Source organism: Parambassis ranga, chromosome 17 (genome assembly GCF_900634625.1).
Source record: "Parambassis ranga chromosome 17, fParRan2.1, whole genome shotgun sequence".
NCBI classification, from domain to species: Eukaryota; Metazoa; Chordata; class Actinopteri; family Ambassidae; genus Parambassis; species Parambassis ranga.
Genome location: NC_041037.1, coordinates 19879458 through 19898659, shown reverse-complemented (window position 1 = coordinate 19898659; position 19202 = coordinate 19879458). Strand labels below are relative to the sequence as shown.

General features: G+C 40.5%; 1 protein-coding gene across 1 annotated transcript; it reads left to right on the top strand.

Moving 5' to 3' along the window:
• Positions 1-3156: 3156 nt before the first annotated feature.
• On the top strand, positions 3157-18255 carry cnpy1 (canopy FGF signaling regulator 1). The gene is made up of 7 exons (XM_028427899.1): positions 3157-3271; positions 3963-4014; positions 7794-7896; positions 8594-8709; positions 15018-15230; positions 17118-17214; positions 18090-18255. Exons 1-7 carry the CDS (start codon positions 3168-3170, stop codon positions 18128-18130), a joined length of 726 nt encoding a protein of 241 aa, XP_028283700.1. The 5' UTR covers positions 3157-3167; the 3' UTR covers positions 18131-18255.
• The last annotated feature ends 947 nt before the right edge of the window (positions 18256-19202 follow it).

Here is a 19202-nt window from a genome sequence, read left to right as displayed (position 1 = left end):
GGTCAATCTTATGGACATTTAGTAGTAGTGTCTTTGTTTTGTTTTGTGTTAAACTTATAATTGTTAGTCGGTAAAGTAAACACCGCAGCAGGTGCCTTGTGACGTTTCCCGGAAGCCAGCGGCTACAGTAGATTACGCTCCGCAGCTCTGTAACTGGACGGTGCTCTGTGAGTTTGAAAAATGATTGGCTGTTAAACCGGTGCTGCCTGAACGTGGCTACACTACAGCTGGGCACGTAAAACATAGAGCTGCGTCAAGTGAGAAGGAACGAGGCAGAGTTAGAGGAGAAGCGAGAGGAGCGCACCTTCAAAATTAAAGCAAACACAACTGGTGAATATGACAAAATAGTTCTTGAACATTTTAGGAAGGGAATTTTAATTCGCTGCAAACCCTTTAACAAATCTAGGTCACATTATTTCCAATGTTTGTTCTACCAAAGATAGCAAAATATGAACATGAACATTTTACTTTGAAAGTCATGACCGGAAATGCTTAAAGTTGTAAAGTGCTAAAAGTGTAGCGAATGAGCGCGGACAGTCCAGATGATAAGAATCACCAAGTTGCACAGAGACAGGCATGTACAGAGACAGTAGCTGACGACAGCTCGTCATTTCACTCATAACACTGCTGTCTCTGTCAAAAGAGCTCAACGAGCCGCTGCTAGCCGGGGTTAGCTTCTCTCCTCGACAGGTAAGACGAGCTGCTAGCGGAAGCTATTCCTGTGTAGCCACGATGTGAAGCATAACTCGCAAAGAAACGTTGCAGTTCAGTGTAATGTGACCGGAGCACTGCGGAAAGACTGCTGACAGCTGTTACAACCTGACTGAACCCAACTTCTGAAAAACAAGTGGCACGTTCAAAGAGCTGATGTGTAATTCACCTGTCATCCACAGGTACATGTAGCTGTACAATAAGACTCACACTAACTTAGTAACGTACTGAAGCTGTGTGGACCAAACACAGTGGTAGTACATAAGTAACCATGAGAGAGTAATTAAAATGTGAGTGTTGCTGTAAGATCGGTATAACTTAATTTAAAATAATATAGCCTAATAATTACTAATAACTACAAGTGCCGAATTAAATAGTAGTTTGGCAAGGACATACATCAATACGGTATTTGTGCGGGTTAATTCGGACATATTAAAAACGACTCAGATTTTGAAAAACATACCTGAGCAGTACAGCCCTCTGTTCTCGGAGCTCACCCAGAAGCCACACCTCCCAGGTACAGGACGCGCGGAAGACTAGCCCCCAGCAGGCACTGCAGACTGCATCTGCCGTGGCTCATTCACCGGTAAGAACATAATATCATAATAACAAGTGAAAATAACTAATGTGGCAAGTTATATTTGCAGAGCTAAAAGATTATGATATGAAAACACAGCTTAATGCTGTTTATTGGTGCAGTATTGCAGGCTAACTAGCAAGCAGCTGTCAGGTAAAGCCAAAGTCATCTGTTAGATTTTTCTACATAGTCTTTACCTGTATTCCTACATAGATAGCTAGCTGCCTGGCAGTTTGTGTTACTGATAAACTCTTGTAAAGCTAAACTCAACAAGGGTAGCCATTAGGCATGGGGCGGTTCAAAAAAAAAATCGAAGCCGTTCGGTACATGGTTCGGGCCGTGTGTTTTGTTCAGTTCAGAACATGCGCATCAAGTAATGCAGGGAGGCCTGCATCCCCACTGGCACAGAGACCAGTGTTGCCAACTTGGCGACTCTCTTACTCAAGGGCTTAGATTTGCTTTTGACATTGGTGGGGACCTAAGATTCCAACAACTGTCTTGCACTTGCTGTCTTGCATGTTTTGGTGCTGCCAACCAACGTAGCTGCACACAAGACAGCAGGGAAAGGCGCAGCCAATCACATGGCCATATGTGTTACGGTAGGACCAGAGTCCTTGATATTCCAATCAGAATCCAATCAGAATCAGAGTATCAAAGGCTTTGGGTAGGACCAACGATAGGAGTATATTGGTAGGACTCCAGAAAATAATGAAATGTAACTCTTCCTGGACCCAATGAGAATCTTTTTTTTTGGTGGGGACAATTTAGTAATCACTGGACATTGGTGGGGACGCGTCATCTCCATCTATGCTAAAACTATGCCCTTGCTCTCACTAAATCTGGAGCGTTTCCAAATCTTTTTTGTCAAAAGCACTAGCAACAGATTTAAGGACGTTCTCTGCTGACTTCTGGAGACTGACATGAAAGCATGTATTGTTCTGCAGTTACTGTCCTCAAACAGTGGACTGTGAGCTTCAGAGCACTCACAGGTGGTCAGTCTCAAAGTAGCTTCATGCAGCAGTCTCAGCTGCAGGCCGAGCAGAGAGGTGACCCACACCACTCTCTGTCCAATCGTGCACAAAGCTGCTGCTGGTCCCTGATGGCTGACAGAGCAGGATGTAAATAGCATATTTTAATGGCAAAATTAAACCAAAAATGCTGCCATCAATACCCTTAGCTTAGCTCAGCTTAGCTTAGCTCAGCTTAGCTTAGCTTAGCGTAGTCAATCAATCAAGTTCAGTTTATCTAACTGTCATGAACAACAGTAAGCAAAACAACACAAGCTCTGTATCTGCTGGTGGGAGTCTGTTTACCAGTATTTGCGCACACATGTCTGCATGTATGTTTGTGTGCGCACTGTCTGTGTATGTGATAGGGAAGGTAACCTTAAATGACTTCTGTTATGATCTGGTGCTATATAGAAAATAAAATAAAGGTGATCTGACCTTCTCATATAATGGTAGAGGAAACCCTGAACTGATTCTTAGATATGGTGGATTTTGGATATAGTATATATTTTATGCTGATCTATGGTATTTCCAGAGTGTTAAAAATAGAAAAACCCCAACAATGTAAACCGAACCGAACCGAAAACCGAGACCTCAGAACCGAACTCATACAAACCGAATCACGGATTCTGTGAACCGTCCCACCCCTAGTAGCCCTGCTACACAGTCACTTAGCAACATAACAGCATTTTGCCTGTTTGTTGACAGAGCAGCCTCTTCTCCCTCTAGATGGTTAGCTACCTACATTACCACAGACAAATACTTGCTGTATTTACATACAAAACCTGTTTAAGACTAGTAAAGCTCTGTTTATTGACAATGTGTGATATTGTAATATATTTATGATCTCTTACTTTACAGGCCAGAATGTAATGCCTGGGCCTGGAGCAGTCCCATTAGATGCTGGAGTTCCCTTTGATCCTGCAGATCCTCCTGCAGCCAGTGCACCCACCTTGTTTGCCTGTGAGAAATCTAGGTAGATGCCCACAGATGTAGAATAGAAATCTTGTCGGCGACCTCATGACTGGTGCATCTCCATGCTGGCACACAAGGGCCTTATATATTGAAAGGAGTTTTAACATTTTTGGTCAGTCTTTTTTTTTGTAGCACTTATAATTAAATATCTGTTCACTGAAAAAATGCAAATGTGTTGTCTATGGCATAAACATTCAAAATCTTACATTTGTCATCTCAACATGCTGCACAAATAATGAAAACAAGAATGTTGACAACAGTTTACTATATTCTTTGGAGTGAAATTAATTACAGATACAAGAGAACAAAAACAGCAGATACATTATAAATTATCACAAAAAATAGCTGTCCTCTGGCAGCTGGAGCCTGGTTGGTGCAGGTCAACAGGTCAGGTGTATGGGTGCTGTGTCTGGTCTTTAGAAAATGATAGTGTTGTGGAAAGAATATCACAATTACATAATGTTACAGCAAGACATAAAGAGTGCACCATTAAAACGATTCTATGGCAAAGATGATAGAATAGAATAGAATAGAAAATACTTCATTCATCCCAAGCTGGGAAATGTCACTGCTTGTCTGCTTTCCCTCAGCAGGGGTGTGGGCACAGAGAAAACGTAGCATATTACAGCACTGGTTTGACCATGATAAAGGCCATTTAAAAGAATATTGTTGTTCTTTTTTATCTTCATCAGCTTTGCTCACCAATCACAGAGAAACTCAGCAGTGACAGTGTACCAACCTAAGGTAAATAGAATTGAAAATTTACTCAAAAAGTGTGATGCAGAATGCTATGGAAAGCCATTTTACTCATAAATAAATAAATACAATTTTTAAATACATAAGCATTTATTTATTACTACATTTATTAAGATTTGCTTCATTAATCCCTGTGGGGAAATACATATTATTTATTTATTTCCATTCATAATATGCAAATGAATGGAGGCAGGGATATCTTCAGACCAGAGCAGCTGTTACAGTTGTCTCAGTGTAGATATCTGACGGTAGCATGAGCTAACCAAATGTGATGGTTACCCAGGTAACCACCAGGCTAAAAAGGGATGCACTTGTGTCCCCACTGGATGTAGTTATTAAGTTTATAGTTAACCAGGGAACTTTCAAGCTTGTTCTTTTAAATGGTGAGCAGTTTGTTGTCAAGCAGAGCTCAAGCGCAAATAATAATAATTATTATAATAACTTAAATTTCTTGAGCGCTTTTCTCAAATGCAAAGCACTTGACAATCTAAAACAAATAATAATAACAAACCAGCTTTACAAGGACAGATTATAGCATGCTATCTTGAACAGATGGGTTTGAGTAGTGACTTAAACTTTTCAATGGTTTGTATGTCTGGGGCAGTGACTTCCAGATTTTAGGGGCCTAGGCACAGAAGGTTCTGTCTCCCAAAGTCTGCAACCTGAAACGAGGAACTATGAGGTGTGGGATGTGTAAGGAGCAAAGTGGTCCTGTTGGGTGAGTGGGTGAGGAGGTCGGAGAGGTATTGAGGAGGAAGGGAGTGTATGGACGTATATAGCTGAGGAAACATTTTTTTACCCGATTGTACCCAAAAAGTTTGCACCAGTCTTCGCTAGTTGGGGACAGTCAGCATGTGTAGTTGGCACAAAAATCCGTTAGCGTGTGAGGGAGTGAAGACACAAATCCGAAGTATGTGAGGGGATCAGATGCAGTCGGGTAGGGTGAACTGATCACCAACCCAACTGCAAATACGTGTGGTCAACAGCCAATAAAAGAGAGAGGGTGGGACATGGAGAATAGTGTCAGAAGACACCGGGAAGTAGCGGGAATTTAAAACTACCTGATCTTCTTCCTCATTTACTGATGGCTCTAAGGGTAACAGCTCTCTTCCTTCTTCTTTTAATTTGTTAGTGTATGACAAACAACAAACATTACTGCCACCAGCTGGTTTGTGGTTTGACAAATCTGGTAGTCTGTGATCCCTCATCAGGAGCAGTGACCCCCAGCATCATCTTTTTAAAAAAGACTGGGAAAGTTGTGTAGTGTGACCCTAGCTTAAGTGAGTATGAGGATTTTATATTTAAAACCAGCGCAGGTGTTATGTGTAGCCAGATTCCTGGATGCATTGGAGCCTGAGTTTTTTTACAGTAGTCCAGGCGTAATGTTAAAGCATGGATAAGCGTTTCAGTGGCAGAGTCTGTGAATGAATGGTGAAGGCGTGAGATGCTGCAGAGGTGGAAGTATGCTATTTTTGTGTCTGAATTAATATGCTGCATGGAGTCCAAAATGGCACCCAGGTTGCGGACTAAAGGGGCACATCAGTTGTGAGGGCCAAATCTGAAACCCTCCTTATATTTATAGTAGCTTTTATATTTTTAGCTGCGATAATTGTGCAGGTTGTTTTTGATTGTTGCAGTGCTTTGTTTTTGCCTGTTTGCTTGTACAGGGCAACAACATGTATGTGATATGCCTGTAAATATACAATGAGGCCAGTTTTTTTTTTTTTCTCTTCCACTGCCTGCTGCAGGTCGTTGGGGCTTGAAGCTCTGGAGTGTACCAGGGCGAGGATGTGTGATATGAAAAGTGATTTAATGGAAGCCAGAGAATTGAAACAGGATTAGAGAGTGTGGTTGTAGTGTGTGACCAAGTCTTCAAGAGCTGAGGATGGGTTATGGGCAGGAAAGGAGGAAATAGATATTTGATGCTTAGAAGATGCTTCAGAACACCGTGGTTGCTCCAAAACAAGGGGATACAATGATCAGAATAAACAAACGCCAGACGTGATTCTCTGTGGATATGCCTGGGATGTCGCAGGAGACAGTTGTCTCTGACATTGAGGGGTCAACTTCGATGAAATCGGCGAAATCGAGAGATGTGTGGAGCTGAGGGAGTGAAGTTCCAGCAAGGAATATCTTCTACAATTGGTAGCCATTCTTAGCATTGAAGTTAGCAGTATTGTCTGTGGAACCAACTGTGGATGAAGCACCTTTGCAGGCTGAAGATGACCAAAGGTAAAAGACAATGAGGTAATAGCAGATCCACAGCACAGCCACCTACAGATGGGATACCTGTGCAACATACAGCGCCGGGAGCTAGTATTTGCAGATAGCCAGCTTGTTAAGAATGCCTAGTACACAGACAACCACTGAGCACTTCTTAGAAAAGGATTTAAAGGGGTTGAAGCGAGACTGGACTTGTGGAGTTTTCTTGAAGATGTTTCGCTGCTCTACAAGTACAGTTGCCTCGCTTCAAGCCTTTTTCAACCCTAAAATTTATCTTAGGATGATATATGATTATTTTAGACCTCAGTATTTAAAAAAAAAAAGTCTAGCTACGGCTCTGCTAGGCTCGTCAGATAAAAAGAGTGCATGTAGCCGCAGATGATGAGGGAAGATGACGAGAACGCTTAACAACTTTTTTTTTGTGTTTGGTGTCCAGATCGCAGGGTCAGTCAGCCTGTTCACTTAGTCTTGTTCAAAGGGAAACACACATAAAGGTAGCCGCTCAGATGTGAAACTTTTAAAAACAGCTCGCCAACACTATGGTAACTACAGTACCAATATGGCTAAGGGGAACATTCTTGTTTCAGCTCCGCTACCCAACAAACCACTTGCCACTTCAGAGATGGAGCTTGAAAGTGCACATTTCTACATCCAGTGGGAAAACAAGACCCATTGTATCCTTTTTAAGCCTGGTACAGTAGTAGTTGATAAAACCCTGATACTGTCAGATTTCTACAATAAGACGGCTGGAACAGCCCCCTGTGTTTGTATATTGGGTCATTCCATGTGAAATCATCCAGGGCTGCTGGATGACCCCCTCAGATATTGTTCAGAATCTTCACTGATGCACATCTATCGATATTATGGGAATCCAGAGTTTTAGGTATGTAAATGTAACCATTTGCAAAATACAGCCCCTTTGTCCTTAACATTGAAGTACATAAGTGTATTTTTTTTAAACATATCTGAGGTGGTCATCTGGCTGACGTGCCTGAAGCTGTATGATTTCTGACAAAAGTATTTATTTATTAATTGCCAAATTTATTATTTCTGTAGTTATTTTTTATGTATGTAGTCATTTAATTATGGCAAAAACTGCTTTCCATAGAAAGCTGCTGATCACCAACAGATCACAAGCCTCTCAGCAACATGTTTGCACACTTAGTCTAGTGAAAACTAAATAAATCATTAACACTACCACTCATCTCAATAATTCTCTCAACAAGTGAATACTGGGTAAACTGGCTGGAAAATGAATTATTGTCATATAAACACTCGAAGCACCTGTTCAGTAGATGTACTCTCTCGCTTCAGGTGTCGTCAACGTTCAAAAGCAGCACCGTTCATTAAGAGTCCTGTTGCTTCCACAGGTTATTGATATTTTTTGTTTTAATGTGAAATCGCTGAAATACTCACTGAATGCTATCAGTGTGTAAAGAGAGGTTCAGGTAATATAATAAAAAAATGTTTTGGAATACAATCTCCTACCCCACCTTTAATTGAAAAGACTCTAATCTAATCTTCTGTCCCGTTTGTCCTGACAGGTTATTGATATGGCTTCATGGATTATTCAGGTGACAGTGATGGTGCTCTCTGTCTTCAGCAGCAGCAGTCACGGGAAGAGGGACAAGGTGCTTTATTGCTCAGGTAAGGCACAGAACCCTTAAATAAATGTGGAAAAAAATGAAATAAAGATGAGGCTGATAGCTAAAGTAAGACATTTCTGCACTTCTGCAGTGGTCCTCACTAGAACCATCTACTAATATGATCTCATCACAAACACTTTGTTTCAATATTAATATGTGTCTGGTGAGTAAACCATGTAAACAATGTTCATCTACATATAGATGCTAATAGGTACATATGGGTACAAACATCATACACCTGTTGTATCAATGGTAAGTTTGGGGAGCATTTTGTGACTGACTACTTTTGGGTCCATTAAAAATCATTAGTGAAACACTTGAGAGAAGATCCAGTTGCTTGTAGCTTTATCGCTACCCCGGATTTACCAGCCGGAAACCAACAGTGGAGCGTAAGCAGGACGTTTTTATTGCAGTGCTACCGCACCATCAATCCCCGCCAGAAACGTTTCTGAAGAACTTCTGAAGCGTCGTGTATGTTACAAGCTCCTGCAACAGTCACAAAATTACGCAGTAGTCTGCCTGTTTACCTGATGGCTAATGTCCTCTCTACATGTGTCAGGCTGGGTTACAGAGCAAGTTACTGAAACCACTGAGAGTAGAGTCTCACAGCTTTTTAATTTGAAAATCCACCGAAAATCTCTTGTTCTGGTGCCTGACCTGTCTTGTTGCTTTTGCTGAGGTTTAACTGTGTCTCCTAGCTTGCAAGGCGATTGTGGATGAACTGACCTACTCCATCAGTCAGGTGGACCCAAAGAAAACTATCAACATTGGCAGCTTTAGACTCAACCCCGATGGAACCATGAAAGACAAAAAGGTATACTATACGTATGTACGTTCCTTTAAATATGTATATGCGTAAGAACAGAATAAGAGTTGTACCTCCTCTTCCACATGAGAAAAATTGAAGCTCGAGCAACAAGTGTTAAGCTTGTTTGACACAAAATTACCGTTTTTTTATATGGGTATTTTGGGTACAAGTAACAATGGGTATAAGGTAGTCTTTATTTGTCTGGAAAGTAAAATTAAATGTAAGCATTTGACACACAATTCATAGATATATAGATAGTTATAGATAAATTTGGCAACATATTGCTCTCTTTCCTCTATTTGGCAGATTGACCTTACAACCAGTTTATCTAAGGGTAGTAAACTGTAGCTGGGGAAGGTATAAATGCATAGATTGTCTTTTCAGGGCTGTATCTCTACACTGAATAAAATGATAAATGACAATCAGTGGCACCACTTTCCTCCTTAAAGAGCAGTTGATTGCAAGGAAAGACATCAGGGATGTTGCTGTAGTCGTGTCTGTGCTAGCTGCAAAAGTTGTGGGTGTTTTTTATTATTGTCACTTGCACTAACACTGATTTCGCCAGAGAGAAAAACAAAATGTATTAATATTTTCCCATGGCTTCCTGTACTAGGGTTTGTCTGTATTCTAGTGTACTCTCTCTTTAAAAATATCAGATCTACAAGAAGGCTGTGGTGGGTCCCAATGCAGGCCCTTTCCTGTCACAGTAGATTGATCGATGGTGTTGTCGGCACTCTGTGTGTGAGTACAGCGAGGATATGGATCCATGTTATTGTTCACGGTATAATGATGTCACGCCCCAGTGAAACCTGCTCATCCTCTGTTGCACAGGGACCAGGCTATCATGAGGTGTCCAGCTCTGCTATTGATTTCCCAGGCTTTAATCCCTGTTTAGACTGTCACTGATAACTACTGATTGTGTGTGCACCAATGACAGGATGGGTGGATAAAATTGCTATATGTTAAACCTATTGATGGTGAACAGGCTCTGAATGTTGTGGCTTCATCAAAGGTCCAGTCACCATCACTGTGTCTCACTAATACAAAAAACCTAGCAGCTCCCTTTATCGGTCATGTCTTACCGATGAAAAGAAATCTCTCAAGAGTCTCTTTTAGTTTGACTTTGATCCAGCCCCTTCCTAAGCTGCACCCACATACAACATATAACATATAACAATGGACAAATTGTAATGTCTTTGTTATATGAAAATGTTTTTTTTCATTACTATTTTTAGATATTGATACAAATTGTCTGAATCACAGATTGAAATTTTAAAACTCAATTTTCAAATGCAGTAAAAAAGAGTACTGAGCTACTGTGACGAAAGATTTAAAGGGCAAATGACAACAACCAAAACCTCCAAACTGCTGACCTGATTGATCAGCATTCCTTTTCTTGGCTAGAACGATTGTTTGTCCTCCTGATGGATACTTAGTGTATAGTATGTCATCCAGATAAGAAATCAAAGTGCCCTTCATGGCGCCATTATTGCTGCTATCTGTGTCATTCTTAGCTTCTCATTAAGCAGTTGTCTAAAGGTGGATTAATTTAGATATGAATGCTAATTACTCTTCTTGTGCCCCCTGTGGGTCGTGCTTTGATTTCATTTAGTTTGCCCCCTGGCTGTGTCCGCATGTGTGACTGTAAGATTGTGGGTGTGTATCAGTCAACGAAAAAGCAGTAAACTAAGCATGAGAGGTTAAACTAAGTGTTTGCTTTAATGATAGTAACATTAAGTGATGATGAAAATGTTAAACTGGTCAGTTAAAAATGAAAAGTACAAAATGAAATCCAAAACCACAGTAATCCTCAGGACCTGGACTTTACACCCACCGATGCAGACGAATGGAGAAGTAATTAAAATATGTCCAACATAATATGAACATACAATTAAATGTAGAGTTTGAAGTGACACCTGTAGTGTAGTGGCAGGGTTTCTGTTTTTATTTCTTTTAGCTACGATTATTTAACAGCTGAGTGTTTTTATACTTCTGTGCATCCCAACTGGGCCTTTCTGTTGAAAATGGTTTGGGTTTATCATTGTAGGAAAGGATGAGGTCCTCCTTTACGCTTAGCTGACACTAACCTCCACCTGTTGCATTGTTTGGTCAATCAAATGTTACTGAGCCACAGAAGAAGCCAAACCTTGATCCCATGCCCTCCCGGCTCCCCTCCTTTTCAGCAGCTTTTGACCTGGTGTGAATCAGAGAGGGAGGGATGTCACAGCTTAGATGCCATCAGTGATGAGGATTTGCAGGTTTTAAGTCTCTGCTCTTTGGCCTCCTCACAGTAGGACTTCCTGGGGGCATGGGGCTGCTCCATGGCACAAAAGTTAAACCTGCCTGCTGCAACAATGACACATTTAAGGACTCCAAAGACATTGAACTTAGTTGGAGCGGCGAGTTGATCTCATAGTGACCAGTGGGAAGTCATGCATTGAGAATGAGAAGATGCACAAAGGCATGCTGACACAGTGACGCATAATATCATGGCCCAGAAATGTGGCTGAGTGAGGTGACATGCATTTTTATGCTGTTCTGGATTCTGAACAGAATAGTCCAACAACCTGAGAAATGTACTTTAGTGTATTCTCTCAATGTTCGTGAAAAGAAAATACAAATTTAAGGTCTGAATATAAAGTATACAACATCAATACTGAACAAGGACACAGAGTTGGTTGGATGCTCTGATTGTTGGCGGTACAACCCTGTGGTCCCAAACAGATGTTTCTCACATCGCATGTTTGGTCATTGCTCACTACAATACAAAATGAATCCCCACAATCATGACTCCATGTCTTTGTGCAGTGTTGTGGTAATCATGAAAATTCCTGTTTTCACCGATGACAAATTATGTCATTTCAACTGCTGAAGAAGAAACTCAGCTACTAACTAGGGAAACACACATTTTACCTTTTTAATTGTAATCTATATAAGAAATAAAATTTGTAGGTGTAGAATGTTCACCCATCCAGTCTTATAACCATGCAGGGACTCCAAATAAATTTGGTTAATTCCCACTGACCTTAATTTTCTTTTAGATTGAGCCACAGAAACCATTTCTTTGGGAACCACACATCCAGTGCTTTTTCAAAGCTGCATTTTTAGTTATTTGCACAATGACGTTGTTGATGACTGCGTCAGGCTTTGCCTCCAAAATGTTGTGTGGTTGCTTTTTAGCCCTGTGACAGGCCTCACCTGTTCTTCATCCATATTCAAATTGCTAAAATGAAGCAGCCCCGGGCAATCATTTAATGCTTCTCTGTCAGGATATCATTTATAGTCAGAATTAGTACCTAATTACAATCAGCCTCAGTCCTGTCAAAATGAGTAGCTATTATTACCATTAAACTAGATATTATCACTAATCTGTGCCTTAAATAGTATATTGGTCAAAATTATATTTTGAGTTCCCCCTTCTATTGTAATTATTATTATATTATTGATGTTAGTATATGATAATAATAATCATTTCTGGGTATTCATTGGCCATATCACCAGGACAATAAAACTGAAAGGCCCCTGTCCACACTGGTGCAATAATGGCTCCCTGTCCAATGGGAATTGAATGGAGGATAGCATCCCTGAGAAGCCTATTCTCTCTCCCAACCGGTCGCACCCCACTACCACCACCACCCCCACCCCTCGCCCCATTCTTCAAACAACGCTGTGACTGACAGCTCCCTTTCACAAGGCTGCAACTGGCAAGGAAGGGGTTTAATTCCAAACCATTTTGTAGCATGGCATGATAATGACTCAGACCCAAGCCCACAGGCTGAGATGGACCGGCAGGGTTTTATTGTCAGACAGGGGGAGAAGAGTCCCTGTTTATAGTTTGGGACAAAACTCATAATAATACACAATGAGAAAAGACCCAAGTCAATTTGAAGATGACTGTTTGGTAGTGATTCATAGTCTGATTATTTTTACTGTGATTATTTGTAAGTAAACCACGAAATCATTACATTCATATTAACATGCTGGTGTCCTCAAATGTTTTGGTGTTCAGTGTAAAATATGACATTAAATATGTTAAATATTCATGTGATTTAAAACATTCAGTCATAATTTCATCTGTGGAAGAAGCAATAGAAGACCCTGTGTTGAAATGATGGATGTTAAGCTTCAGAATAAGCTGGTGTAACATGTGAATGCTTCTTTAAACATGCTAAAAAAATCTAAAGTCATCACCCAGGCCATTTCTAGCATCTTCAGGTTTTTAGTTCCTTTGGTTCTTTTACGTTCTAGTTGTTATATTCTTCTTTTAAAATGTATCTGCTCTTCTGAATACTTAAAATTATGAATCAGGGATCCAGCAGTCATGTAAAACCTGATCAAATAGAGCTTTCAAATGTGATCTACAGGGCAGTATAAGTCAAATATCTTCAGCAAGTATTCAGTCATTTAAGTGAGTTAGATGGTACAGTCATCTTCTATGGGGGATCCCAAAAGATTTTTTTAACTTATAAACAGTGAACTAAATTGTTTTCATAATAAGTAACAAAGAACGAACAAAAAAATCTTTTGTGAGAAATTTTACATTACTTGAATTATTTCATGAACATTTAGAAGGAGTACCAAAACACACTTGATGCATTTTTATTTTCACGGCTTTTCAAATCTAAATAACACAGACTGTAATTTCACTTATCTGAATTACTGTAAATGTATTTATTGCAAACTAAATATGTTTTGGTATTTATGGTGTATTTGGTAGAAACTAAGAAAAATAAGTAGGCTGCTGCTAAACAATACATATTTAACTAGAATTACACTAACACCAGTGTTAAATTAAACGGTGAGTTTTCTAGTTTCCTATTAACAAACCATGATTTAATTCTATACAATAGTATCATAGTATAGTAATATATTACTTTTGAGGAACTGACAGAACATCTTTGGCTTCTAGACTGCTGGTGGAGTCTACAACATTTAAAAATGTTAACCTGGGCACATATAGGGCACAGGTATTAAAGCAATCCAGTAAACACTGAAAATAATCCAGTCACTCATTCAAATAATGAAATGTTGCCAGTGGTGTCAAAGTCATCACAAACAGATTTTGATTGATAGGTGAACCTCATCGTCACTGGCTGCATGACCTACATCCCCCAGTGCTCGGCCCCTCCAACCTTTGGCCCCCTGCAATAACACTTTCTGTTGACCGGCCAACTTCCTTCCTTCCTCCTCAGCACAACAGTGTTGTCAAGCTCAAGTGGTGTTTTAGGGAATGAAACCAGAGGTGGGGTCTCCCCTAAAAAGACAGACGAATTTGTGATTGGGTTGATTTACAAGAAGCAGTGAGAATGAACCCAAAGGAAGGATTTGCTGAAAAACAGATGGCAGAGCAGCCCTTTGTCACTTTGTGACATCTCGAAGTGTGTGTGTGTGTGTGTGTGTGTGTTTTTATAATGTAATCAGTAAGCTTGGCCCGGAAGGGAACACAGCCAATTCAAAAAGAAACAAAAGGGGTCAGGGAATAATTTATCTACATTGTTACAAATCCAGTTCATCTGCAAGATGCCCTACAACCCTCCCCTCTTCCTCTTTCTGCTGTACACCCTCCCACTATGCCCCACCCCGAACTCTTCCCCCATCCCCAACCTCCACCCTGCCACCTTTTGACCAAAGAAGACAAGGAAGATTTCCTCCTTTGATCATCGGAGGGTGGAGGGGGGATAAATGGGCCAAAAGACAGCAGAGGCAGTGAGGAGATGAGCTGTTTACCCTGCACTTGGCTTTTCCATCGACCCCACCCTGCTCAGGAAACCTACCCTACCCCTTCCTTTAGTTTTTCTGAGCCCAGTTAGAGGTGTAAAGAGCACCCGACCCACCCCCTCCGCTTTGGCCTTTTCACTGTCCTGCTCCCCCGCCCCGGGCATCACCCCTGTCACCCAATATTCTTCCGGGAGCAGTGGGAGCAGGGCTCTGCACCTGTCTTGACCCGTCTAGACACCAGTGCCTTGCTATTTTGTCCTGAAAGGGGGTGAGAGGAAGAGGATGGTGCAGTGTGGATGGAGAGGTGGGGAGGGTATTGACACAGGTTAAAAGTCAGAGTTGGAGGGTGAGATTTGTTAGTGTGGATCAAGAAAACACAGCGGAAACAAGAGGTCACCCTGCTGACCCACGCAGAGCCCTGTGGTGTTACACAGCTGACACAGACTCTAAGGAGGTCAACATGCCTGATTTCTTTTTCATAATTATATGTTTTTTTTCCTGATGTTGTTTCATCATGACTTTATTGGAAAATAAGAAATATGCTACCGAATAGTGTCATCGTATCTTTTCCTTTTTTTCCGCTCTTACTTGGTCAGGTCCCGCTTGCTCGCTCAGAGACTCACCTCAGTGAACTACTGGACGAGGTGTGCAACAGCATGAGCGACTATGCCCTCCACGTGGACCCTAAAACCCAGCACAAACAGTACATGAGGTTTGCTCCCAGAAGCAGTGGATCCACCAGTGACTTTCCAGACTTTAAAAACTTCCAGTTTGATGGACCCGAAGCATCTAACGCCCTGAAATTCGCAGTGAGTGCAAAACTGTAGAATGTAGTGTATATGTTACAGGGCTGTAATCCATAATTGTGAGTAATTTGTGTACATCTGCTTAAGCTCAAAGTTGTATGCATCATTGTGCTTGTGTGGAAAGTTCTAATTAAGTAACCTCTGTTTTACACAGCATAGGGGCAAATTTAAAACTGAGTGATAGCCCGGAGAATATGTTGCCATGAAACATTTGTAGCCAATCAAAAGCAAGCAATGGTGTAAACAGGAAGTATTATAAGATACTACTGTAACTTAGTTAATTACAAATTTGAGGGTTTAATCAGGCTAAACATTTAATAACATCTAGTGTGTGGAAAGAGAATACACACACATGCACACAGTATTAATGTTTTACTGCATTTTACATGTTTATTTAATATCATGTATTTCATTTACTAAATTCTAAGATATTTCAGACAATTGTCTGACAGAAATTTCAAACATTACAAGAATAGCCAATACAGTCTGTGGGCAGACATGTTGCCAAATAATTTATTTTACTTCAAAGTCCTATATTATGGAACTATACTGGTCAGTTGGTAGAGACAACCGTTCACCTGCACCCAGCAGGACCATGCAGTGGCTGCATAATTTAAATAGCAAAACACAGGTTTTGGTTCATGATGCCATTCTTTTGCATGAACAGACTAATATAATTATATCATTTATTTATTATTGCATATTACACATTAATTTGAGAAATGTGTCTAGAAGATGATAAAAATCATCAAATACAATGTGACAAATTTTCTTTCTCATGCATGCTGCAATGACATTTATGCATGCTGTGATCCTTTTCTACACGTCTTCTGTGTCTTTAGGCCAAGAGAATACAAGCCTTACAAATTCTAGGTAAAACATCATCATCACTGTAGGATGTTGGCAAAGATCATCTGAGTTTTGAGTGACTTGCTGATGTTACAATTCCAACCTGCCAGGGGACAACAGCTGGAAATTAGCCTTAGCCTAACATAGTGTCTCATATGGGCAAAATGAATTAAAATAGTAAGTGTTGATAATGCAGAGTTCTAAGTGTGCATAGCCAAACTTTATGGTAAGTGTGTGACGTGATTTTCTGAGTAGCTGTTAGAATTGCCACCTATCTTACCATGTTGTCATGTGACCAGGTGGCTGGCAGGGATTTTTATGAATGAAACTAAAATATGGCTTTCAGATGCAGAAACACATGCAGAGAACCTTTATTGTGTTCAGTTTAAGACCCGTGTTTTCATTGTCAGACTGTCTGTGCTGAGTTTTATGGAGCTTCTGCTCTTTCTTCATCTACCATGCACATTTTAAAACGTATGCTGAGGGAGAAATTCCATTTTATGTTTTAAATGGCAACCAGACAATCAGCGAATCAGACTCAGCAAAATAAACTGGTACATTACGCAGCAGTAACTGGTTATTGTCCAGCTTTTAGTGGATTTGAGGCAGTCACATGAAACTGTGACTTCTCTTTGTTTTTAACTTGAACTGTGGAACCATCTTAGCATTTGTTGCCTGTGGCCAGATCAGGCTTTTCACTTCTTTTAACACTTAAATAAAGGCCTTCCATCATTTTAAATAATCTCTAAATTAGTGAATATATTTATTTGTAATGTTACAAGGCTAGAATAGAATCTGGGCTCACAGTGGCTGATAAGGAGCTGTGGGATATCCCTGAGACCGCTGAGTTGGTAAAATGGCTGAACAGTCTGGGAACCAGAAGAAGAAAAATGGCCACCGCCCTGCAAACGGCATGCCCTCCATTGTGCAAAAAGACGTCACAGACGAGGCGTGTGTGTGTGTGTGTTGGGCATGCATGGCAGAGCCCCATTTTTCCGCTCCAGGCCAAGTCTTTTTTCTGTGCTTGTGTTTTTGTTTCAGTGTGAAACTGTGGTGGAGGAGCTGGAGGATGATATCATCTCTGCGATCAGCCAGGACTTGGAGGATGTGCATGAGGAGTTATGCAACAGAGTCTCAGGTAGCACACGGTCACCTTCCCGCCCAATCCAATTCAGTATCCATATCAGCCCTTACACACAAAATCTATCTGACCCTGTATTCGAAGGGTTAACGTTAAAGACAATAATTGATTACTAAATAATCTAGTTATTTCTAGGCTTTGCCTGCATTTGCATAACATCTACATTTGGTTCCTATGTAACAGCAGAGGCTTAGCATGTGTGAACTGCTTTATCAAGCTTTATTTCACACTGTGACATCAGATCAGTAACCTTTGCAGCAGACGGACTGTTTCAGACGGAGTTAGGAGTTCTGAATCTGTCCTGTCCTCAACAATGACCACAATAAACCCCAAGCCATGTGTCTCCTGTCACATGTTCAGTCAGAATGGGTTCATTGTTCGCTGCAATATGAAATGCTACACCTCTGTGAAAGAGCACAGTTATGGCAGAAGGAGCTGACCTGTCTTTTTCAATACAAAAGGAAAAAACTACTCTGGATTTCTCTGATCATTGATTGAATATGTGGGCAAAGTGGAATCAGAATGTACTGAACATTTTTCAAGTTTTCACAGGTCTTAAAGTGAAAAAAAAATAGTTTCACACATAATATTCAGGTATCTGCATTTTTTACAGCTTCTACGAACCAGTTTTCTGGATCTCAACTGTAGAAAGCTGCAGGTAGACTTAACACTTTCTGTGACTGCTGGTTGCATGTTCGTCATGGATTCCAGGTTGTGCTGGGGAGTGCACAGTTTTTATCTTCTTGCCGATTCTTGTGCAAAATCTTTAGTTTTGCTGAGATTTGAGGTTCGGAGACTTTTTGTGTCACGTGAAAGAATGAAAAAACATGCTGCTTCAACATTGATATTTTTCTTCTTTCTTTCTCTTTCAGACTACTGTAAAGACAGCAGTCACACAAATGAGGAATTATAGTGCTGGTTGAGGTTCACAGTGGAACATGACGGGACCAGCTTTATCACAAAGGTTACTGTATGAAAGGATGCTTTATAAAGAACTGTTCTAAATCTTTTTAAATAAAATAAATTTACTAATGAGAACATGTGCATCAGTTTTTGTCTGCTCACAGAAACCAGTCTGATTAGCTGCAGTCTGACCTCTGATATCAATTAAGCTTAATGCTGTTATTCTTAAATAGATTGTTTAGTATGACATTCAGTTGAACATTTTCTTTTAGCCTATGTTTTTCTCAGGTAAAGCGTAACACGTGTTAATTCTAGAGCAAATCGTGGACACATTCAGTGAAAATACATTAACATTACTCTGCATCATTTGGTTAGGTCACCATGTGCATTTTAATCTTAATATATTTGTGGTATTGTATGTTGTGCAGGTTTAGCACTCCGCTTTAAATTGCAACGTCTACGCCACTCTTAATGTTTGCAAGCCTAAGTGTTGTGCTGTGCTATTGTCTGTATGTGAACATGCAGCTTTCAAATAGACAAATGTCTTCTCACACAAACTAGCAGGTGTACGCAGACCGCTGCACACGTTGGAGCATCCATTGTGTGATTGGAGCAGATCTAGCAGCAGCGGTTTGATGATTGGTCAGAGTGTCGTGTATTGATATGCTAAAAGATACCCGTCAGCAGGGGAAGCATGTCTGGTGGCAGCAAGAGCTTCATTCTGAGCTCCTCTCTAAAGACTTAGATACTAATGCTACTTTTTTTTTAAATACATCAAATGAGATGAAGTGTCCAAGCTGATGGAAGGCTGATGGTCGCCTAATAAGTGCAACATACATGTCTATGTTTTGGCACATAGCATGCGTTAAAACTCACAGGAGGCTGGACAGCTGGTCTGATGTTTATGACTACTGAATGAAAATCACAAGTACTTCATTACATCTGCATCCTAACAAGTTTGATCTTCACTCGATGTCATTGTAGCACTGTTTGTGGCAAGATGATATGTAATGATGGGGGTGTGCACCTGCATTCTGCGTCCTGTTTTTCCTGCTACTGTGACTAATATCTCAGAGGGGTTT

Coding starts and splice junctions, on each gene's coding strand:
- cnpy1 (XM_028427899.1), top strand. CDS start 3,168: ATGCCTGGGCCTGGAGCAGTCCCATTAGATGCTGGAGTTCCCTTTGAT. Junction 8,710..15,017: donor GAACCATGAAAGACAAAAAG/GTATACTATACG, acceptor TTACTTGGTCAG/GTCCCGCTTGCTCGCTCAGA. Junction 15,231..17,117: donor CTAACGCCCTGAAATTCGCA/GTGAGTGCAAAA, acceptor TTTTTGTTTCAG/TGTGAAACTGTGGTGGAGGA.